At 42.2% G+C, this 8816-nt stretch overlaps 1 protein-coding gene across 2 annotated transcripts in view; it reads right to left on the bottom strand.

The window, feature by feature from the left end:
• Positions 1–135: 135 nt before the first annotated feature.
• Atp13a5 (ATPase 13A5) overlaps positions 136–8816 on the bottom strand; it is a 127590-nt gene continuing 118909 nt past the window's right edge. For both annotated transcript variants that reach the window (XM_052740600.1, XM_052740601.1), the window contains exons 28-30: positions 7437–7525; positions 4566–4646; positions 136–2864 (exon numbers count right to left, since the gene is read on the bottom strand). In XM_052740600.1, the coding sequence (XP_052596560.1) occupies positions 2604–2864; positions 4566–4646; positions 7437–7525 (431 nt within the window). In that variant the 3' untranslated portion in view covers positions 136–2603. The remainder of the gene's footprint in view (positions 2865–4565; positions 4647–7436; positions 7526–8816) is intronic.

Here is an 8816-nt window from a genome sequence, read left to right as displayed (position 1 = left end):
TAAGACTGAGAAAGAAAAGCCTGCATTTTATTGAATACGTACATGTGGTGATATTTTATTTATGCTCTAGCAAATAAAGCTTACCTGGGGACCAGAGGACAAAGCCAGCCACTATATTAAACACAGAAGTCAGGCAGCGATAGCACACACCTTTAATCCTAGCATTTGGGAGGCAGATATTCATTTGGATCTCTATGAGTTCAAGGCCACACTGGGAACACAGCCAGGTGTGGTGACACGTGCCTTTAAACCATAGTAAACATAGTAAAAAGCACTAGTAAACCATAGAGGTCTGGAGGTCTGTACAGACAGACAGGAAGTGATAGAGCTGAGTGGAAAGAGGAAGTGATGTAGCTGGGCAGAGAGAGGAAGTGAGATGGCAGGGCACAAAAAGGATATAGGCGTGAGTATACAGGAAGTAGTTCTCTTGGGCTGAGGATTTCCTAGTGGTAAGAACTTGTGGCTGGCTTGTTCTGTCCCTCTGATCTTTCAGCTTTCACTCCAATATCTGATTCTGGTTTTTTTTTTTTTTATTAATAAGACCATTTAGCAATTCGTGTTACATCTACACATAACAAATAAAATCTGCTATCTAAATGTTACACTGTATCAACTGAATCTTTTTCTTAAGAGTCAATTAATTTACTGAGTAGGACTGGCAGCTAAAGGAAACTTTTGCCCATATAGTTTCAAGGATGCCTTACATTTTTTTTATAATAAGCTAACATGCTTTAAAAAAAACAGATTTATTTTGTTTTTTATGTGCGTATGTGCACCATGTGTGCCTGCAGAGGCCAGAAGAGGTGCCAGCCAGATCCCCCAGAGCTGTTATCTGCTCAGTGTGGGTGCTGGCATCCAAATTGCCCCTCAGCAGTGCTCAACTGCTGAGCCATCTCTCCAGCCCTAAAATCTTTTTTTAAAAGACTTTTAATTTTGTTGTTTTTGCTAGCCACTGCATTAGTTACTTCTTGCATTGCCGGTTTCCTTGGTGCACAGTTTTAGAGGAATTGCAGTCGGTCACATGGGAAGGTATGTCAACAGAAGTGTGGAGCATCTGGTCACACTGTGTCCACAGTCAGGATGTGAGAGAAAGGAACACTGGTGCTCAGACCCTTTCTCATTTTTTATTCCATCAGGGACCAGGTCCATGGATGGCACCACCAACATTTTGGGCAACTTTTCCCATCTCAGTAAAAACATTCTAGAAACATCTTCACAGACACACCAGAGATGTCTTCCCTACGTGATTATTAATCGTTAAAGCCAGTAAATTAGACAGCTTTAAAAATTATTACTCTCCAAACAGCTGTGAACACAGAAAAAGCTTAAAGGCAAACATATTTGTTTGTGTAGGTATGCCCATTGGTGCTGCTGGTTTGAGTAGCAATGTTCAGAATGCCATTCACAGCCATAGTTTGCTAAAATGTTGAAAACTAAAGATTTCAGAATGGTAAACCAACAACTATCACATAGTGAATCCATATATTGTGGTACTAGTCACATAGTTGATATTCATGGCACTCAACTGATAAATTGCCTATGATTACAGAAGATCTGTTGAATTAACAAACTCAGATTTAGTATTTAAAGGAAAACCTAGTAGTTAATTTCAAATTGTCACCAGAAATATTGCCGCTCAAGCTCACAGCACAGGTGATACACATTAAAGGAACTAACTCGTGTGGAGAACACATTCTTCTGTGGTCTTTAATGGATGTCTACGATGATTTGGATAATTAAGATGATGAAATGGGCTGCCTAGCAGATCTTCATCCTGGGGATCAAAACCTTCTTCAGAATTTTGTTTTTAAGATGATCATAGATGAGTTCAGGGAAACTTCTAAAGTTAGAATTTGATATTTTTGTGTATCAATGGTAATAATAACAAAAGTCACATACTTTATAAGTGAAAAACACATTTAAACAGTTTATTTGATTACTTTAGTCTACTCTGAACTGTCAAGTTCGCTGGCCCCATACAAGAAGCTTTGGGAATGTACAGAGTTGGTGTAGTTTGCTTACATTTTAACCACGCCCATACCATGATTCTCAGTGATTTCCACCTATCTCTATTGTTCTCCACTTCCACACCACTCTGGCTTTCTGTGCAGTCAGGGTGGAATTATTCATTTTTTTTCTCTCTCTATTGAAGTCATACCAAAGATGCAACAGCAGGGAGAATTCAATGATTCGGGGCCAAGATGTATACAAGAACGTGCTTCACAAGTTAACATAAGATTAAGAAAACTTAATGTCAATTCATACATCAGTCAAATATTCAAATACTAAATACTTCCTCAATGTTTCTTCTCACTTGATGTCCATACATCTAGTTTCATTGCATGAGAACAATGCTGTTAAAAAAAATGCAGTATGAATATAGTTTATTAAAATGGTGATCTGAGACATGCAGTTTTTTTTCTCTCACTAGTGAAGGATAGATTGAATGCAAGGTTCTTTGCTGCAAGGCTCGATATATTGAAGTGCTTTGAAGGCTTAGATGGAGGAGAAGAGAAGGGTGTACAATTTTTACCTCTCCACAACAGTTAGTTTGGGAGACAAAAGGTGATGTCGTCGGGGAACAAGCATGGCAGCTATTCAGGTTATAGTCTGGTCCAAAAGTGCTGTTCTGCAGCGTGCCCTCCCAGCCTGAGTTTCCCTCTGGGGGCCTGTTCAGTGCTTTCGTAGGCTTTGTTGATGTAGAATCCATTTTTGCCATCGTCTGCATAATCCGTCCTGTTCGCGGGAGGCCAGGTAGAGTCTTCTGCCAGCTTTCTCTGCAAGATCCTGTACTGACTTTTTGAGTAGAATCCATATTCCTTCTTTATAAACAGCCAGAGCTCTCTATTTTGAAGGATTGCATCCTGAAAAATCGGAGGAGGGGTGACAGTGAAACCATTGTGCTTATGCGAGTGAGCCCCTCACAGCCGGACAGCACTGGAAGCCTGGCACCCTGGGCTTCCTCTCTGCTGAGCTCAATGCAGCTGCCTCTGATGCTGTTCTGTCCCGTCCCCCCCCCCCCCCCCCCCCTGGAGCTGAGATGTTTCCAGACACAGACACCTGCTGACCACCAGAGGCCTTTCCTTTCTGCAGACTTCCTGGTGAAATCCTGGCTGAGTATTTACTGACAGTTCTTTCCCTGGGGGCTCAAACTAACAAGAACACATCACATATCAAGAAAATAAAACAGAAGAAAGAAGAGATGGGAAGAGAGGAAGGGAGGGAAGGGGAAGAAAAACCAAGAAATGGAGTCCTACCACTTGTCACATACAAAGTGCCAAATTATATTGACTCAATGGATTAGTCTGCAGCAATCAAATATTTTTAAAATTTATTTTTATTTATGCATATGTGTGTGCTAGGGTGGGAGCATGTGTATGTGCCTACAAGAATCTACAGAGGCCAGAAAGTGTCCGATGACCTGGAACTGGAGTTACCCAGGTGGTAAGCTGTCTGATATGGGTGCTGGGAGCCAAAGTCAGTTCCTCTGCAAGAGTAGCAAGCACTCATAATTACCAAGTCTCTCTAGTCCCTCAGAATTATTTTGTATCCCATCCTTTTGCATTCCCTTTTATTCTTTCTTTATGCAGTTTTTACAAACAGTAGAATTAATCCAATTTTGTATCGTACTTTCCTTTGTTTACACTAGATTTTCTGTCATATACAACTTCTCTGTAATTATATCTTTCAAGATATTTTATTGTAGTTAAAGCTGTAGTTGTCTTATTATCTTTAAAGACTCCAGCATTTCTTCAAATAGCAGCATAAGCATTTAAACACATCATTCGAATTATATTTTGCTGCCGTAGATAACACTATCACACATCTCTTCATACAAGTTAGGATTTAAAATTTTTCTGTCTCATTTAAAAAATTTGATGTAAGGGTGGAATTCCTGGATGAAAGAGTATGAGAAATTTGCACGCGCGCGCACACACACACACACACACACACACACACACACACACACACACACACTCCTACTTAATTTCGTTGGTCTTTTCCCTCCAAGGACTTACTTATTTTTTGAGTCTAACTCCTTTTGAAAAGCACCATCCAAACCATCTACTGTGGGGGTGAACCATTCAGCTCTGACTAGAAGAGACCACTCATGAGAAGGCCTCCAAGAGTCACAGTTGCTGACAAGGAAAGTGGGCTTCCTTTCCCACCCCCCCACCCCCATTAGAGGAGCCCTCCTGAAGATGCTGCTTCACTCTGTCTAAAACGTCTCCTCCTGTTTCAGAGCTGCTGGGTCACCTAGGTCTCACTTCTAGATGATTGAGAAGAGAAGGGAGTAAACACAGCGCCCCTTGCGACAAGCATTGGAACTGAACTGATGTTTTGCTTTCTACGGAGAAAGACGCTAGGAATATTTCTCAGCAGTCTTCTAAGAATTTTAAGCCATACTCCAAAGAATTCCTCCCAACAAGATCATGCTCAGTCTTCAAAAGGCCCTTTTGGGGAGACTGAAGAAGTTGCTGTAAACAGTGAATGTATGTTGAGAGTGAGACTCTGAATTTACATATCTACCTTTAACAAAAAAATCATAGGAGCCAATACTTTACCTCCACAAAGAAGATCACGCAGAACTGGACAAAGGCTGCCACCAGAATTGAAACTCTCCATGATGTGATGGTTGGGATGAACTGTTGAAAAAGAGCGGCCACCTCTTATATACTGTATGTTTTACATTTTGAAAAAGTACACCATGCTTGTTACTGCTTAGAATTTCTGTATTTGTAATAACCCTGAAGTTGGAGGGTGGGCATTGTTTTCTCTACTTTGCAGATAGGAAAGCTGAAGGCTGGCACACCTCGTCCAAGGACTTACTCAAAGCCAGAATCTAAACTAAAATAGGCTCCTCCATAGCCAGATGATGTCTGTCAGGTTCATCAGTAAGACGCCTTGGGCAGTGAAGCAACGGACACTTTGGAGCCCATGTGCCCTTCTTTATTTGTGCTTTAAAACATGGTGGAGAGGAGATAAAATTAAATCATTCTTCTGCAATTCTTATAGTTTTCTGTGCTCCTAAAGCAAAAATTCACATGGAATTCATTGTTGTTGTTTTTTTTTCCTCCAGCAAAATTGACTTGTAGGTAAAAAAATCGTAAGTCATGACAAAAGACTAAGGTTGCTTTGACTGAGTATGATGTTTTGGACAAATTGTACTGGTCCCAAACCTAGCGGCTTCATGCAAGTCTAACAACCCATACAAAATACTACAGGGTCACAGACTCACCAGGCAACATCTCTGTTTATTAGATATGAGAGCCACACCCACAGTGGGTCAGGAGCTATACAGCCCAGTTTCTGATGCACAGAAAGTCAGATTGAATGGGCAGGAATCTGAGGTCTAAAATCACAGAATCCTCCACCCCCACAGTGTCTAACCCAGTGGTTCTCAACCTGTGGGTCGTGACCCCCGTGGGGTTGCTTACATAATAATTCATAACAGTAGTCAAATTACATTTCTGAAGCAGCAACTAAAGTAATTTTGTGGTTGGGGGGGTGACTTACCACAACATGAGAAACTGTATGAAAAGGTTACAGCATGGTTGAGAGCCACTGGCCTAGCCACTCACTTCAAAGTCTCATCCACATCCTGGGATGGGCTGTTTCAAGGCACCATTTGGTCCTTTGTCTCTCCAAGCAGAGACAGCCTCTACCTGGGCTTTGAGGCACAGCACATTAGGTGGAAGGAAGGCTTTGGAGAAGCTGGGTCATACCCCGGCCCACTCAGATCTCATTGCTGCTTCCACTGTTACGGGGAAGGCTTTTCTCCATCCCTGGCCTGGGAATGTTCTTGGTTTGGATTTCTTCACAGCAGACTTTCTTCACTTCCAAATTACTCAGAGCAACATCTTACTTAGCTTCTGTTCCTGAACCAAGCACATTCTGAAGCTCCGTAATTCATGGGCTACGGAAGGATCGCCCGAGTTTTCATTTCCTGTCTCTCCATTGCCTTGCTTTCCTGCCCTTGCTTAATTAATCTGTTTGAAACGTCCTTCCAAGGGCTGGCTGCCTTGGATGGTGCCTGCCTCCGTTAGTTTCCCCTGTGCTCCACGCTCCCCAGCACAGCACCTGCCTCTGTTTTAGAGACCTTTCTACCTCTTCTGTAATGCAAGCCTTGTTGTGATTTTCATCGCTACCATCCACATTCGTTCTGTTGCCAGAACCAAAGTTGTTCTTTGAAAACCAGAAGATCCTCAGCCCTTTCTCCTGGTGCTGAGGCAGTTCTGAACATCCGAAACAGCCTGACGTGGCAAGATCCAGCCTGTGTGTCTGGGCCCTCACCAACCCATGTTTCTTCCATGAGGCCTTCATGGCTGTCACAGCAACAGTGAGAATTCCTTCCTACCTTCTCCCAGCTTTACTTTTACATTCCCTTCAAGCATGGCGACAGACAGCCAGGTTACATCTCAGTGAAGAATGGCTAGTCTTCAAAACAAAACTATAGGCTGACAGCTTTTAGAGGCCTCCCACAAGACTGGATCTAAGAACAGCTTTAATAACTTCCTGATGAATTTAATTTCAAACTAGTGTGTTCTAGATCAAATGGTGGCCACTTAGGTAATACTCTCTACAGTCAATTCCTGGTATAATAAGACTGCCCCACCCCTTTTCTTTTACAGTTACATTTTTTTTTTTTTTTTTTTTTTGGTTTTTCGAGACAGGGTTTCTCTGTGTAGCTTTGCGCCTCTCCTGGAACTCACTCGGTAGCCCAGGCTGGCCTCGAACTCACAGAGATCCACCTGGCTCTGCCTCCCGAGTGCTGGGATTAAAGGCGTGCGCCACCACCGCCCGGCCTACAGTTACATTTTAAATGATGTTTTTACTTTGTTTTAAACAGTTAAGCTTGGAGAATTATCATGTTAGTGCATTAATTTCACTGTATTGATAAAATACCACAAGATAAAGTTTTAAAACAAGATAGTTAAAATATTTCTTTTACATTTAGTGTGCAAGCATGCATGTACTCTCTCTCTCTCTCTCTCTCTCTCTCTCTCTCTCTCTCTCTCTCTGTGTGTGTGTGTGTGTGTGTGTGTGTGTGTGTGTGTGTGTGTGTAGGAGGGCATACACGGCACAAAACACATGTAGATGTCACAGGTCAACTTATGGGAGTTGGCTCTCTCCTTCTTCCATGCGAGTTCCAGGGAATGAACTCTGGTCATCAGGCTTGGTAGCAGACACGTTTACTCTGTGTCATCTTTCTGGTTCCAAACAATGTTTTAGGCATGAACACTATGAACATGCCAAAATGATGACACTATTAATATCAAAATGTATGTGAAATACAAAAATGTTTTCTCCTCTAAAAAACAAAAGTTCATACTGTTTAGCAAGTCCGAGAGAATGATGATTGACTTAGGAACCGCAACGCAAGCACAGTGTTGGCACGTATTAGTCACAGCAGATGTATAATGTACAACACTTACCTCCATGACACGGTATAGATCTTGAAAATCAGAAAACAGAATGAAAATTGTGAGGCCCACAGCAGATGTCAGCAGAAGGGAAAATAAATCTGAGGAAACACCAAACACTATTTTCAGGTGCTGAGAGAATGCCTCACATAACTTGGCACATGCCAGCAATCAGCTCATGTTGGGCAAATGGTAGCTGTATTTTCAGATGTTTTGATACATCATCATATGCTTTAAAATATGTTCTAATGTTTATAAGATAAAGGTGTTATATTAAAATCTTTCCTCATAAAGATGGAATCAAACATGTTATAGAAACTTCCACGAAGGAATCATCTTGACTGAGTGTCCCCTGGGTGGAAACATCCTGCCTGACTGAATGGTTACCAGAAAAACGCTGCTCATGCTCACACCGTCTAGGGAGACACACACGTAGGATGTACCCAGTCCTGATAGTATCTTCCTCTTCAGTTCCAAGAGAATGAGGTACAAGAATCTGCTGCTGGCACTCGGGGCTTTCCAGTGAAAGCCTTTTCCATCAGCCTTTCTGAACCCCTCTGCCCACTCACATTCTGTTCCTATCAAGAGATCCTTAAGTGCCCAGTGTAGGCAATATTCCTTCTACCATGGTACATTTCACTTCCTCCATGTAACAAGCCCAATTCACGTACCACTTTTCTTCCAACTCCCTAACTCTCCCTTACAAAATTTATTTCATATCACACATCACATTCTGATTTGTATGATTGCAATTGATCTCTCAACCAGGTTGTGGCTGCTCAGAAGTAGGGCTGCATCTGGGGCTTTGGGACTCTGACTTGGGAAAGGTAAGTTAGAAAAATTTGCAAAGCTGCTGGACTTCTCCCTTCCTGTATCCACAACGGCTTGACTTTTAGAACATAAGCATCTCTACTGTATTGTATTGAAATCCCTGCTTTTAGCACAAACGCCTACCCACTCCTGTGTCTGCCCAAAGAACTCTGCAAACAGTGCCTTGGGAATGTTTTGGATCGGGCTATAGCCTCAGGCTCCAAGCACTAGAATCCACTGAGTGTTACCATGATAGAGCTGATTCTTAAATCCTATCTAGGTTTTCTATATCTGGACCAACTAGAAACCCGAGATGAGTCCGCAGAAACTGTTTCTGAAGACACCAGGGTCGGTTTCACCTTTAAGCACCTGTACCCACCCTTAGCATTTCCCCCAAACATTCCCAGAAGAATGATCACACTTGCTTAGGAGAGTGAGGTAGAGAGAGAGAGAGAAAGACAGAGACAGAGACAGAGACAGAGACAGAGACAGAGAGATGCTCCCAAATAGTGCCCATGATGGTGATACAAAGATCACAGGAGACAGCAACGTAGTTTTTGCATTTGTTCCACTGTCGAGTTT

The sequence above is a fragment of the Peromyscus californicus genome, unplaced genomic scaffold, assembly GCF_007827085.1.
Source record: "Peromyscus californicus insignis strain IS unplaced genomic scaffold, ASM782708v3 Scaffold_16__1_contigs__length_79575227, whole genome shotgun sequence".
In the NCBI taxonomy this organism is placed as follows: Eukaryota; Metazoa; Chordata; class Mammalia; order Rodentia; family Cricetidae; genus Peromyscus; species Peromyscus californicus.
The sequence above is the reverse complement of the archived record's forward strand: the minus strand, read 5'-3'. Positions and strand labels throughout refer to the sequence as shown.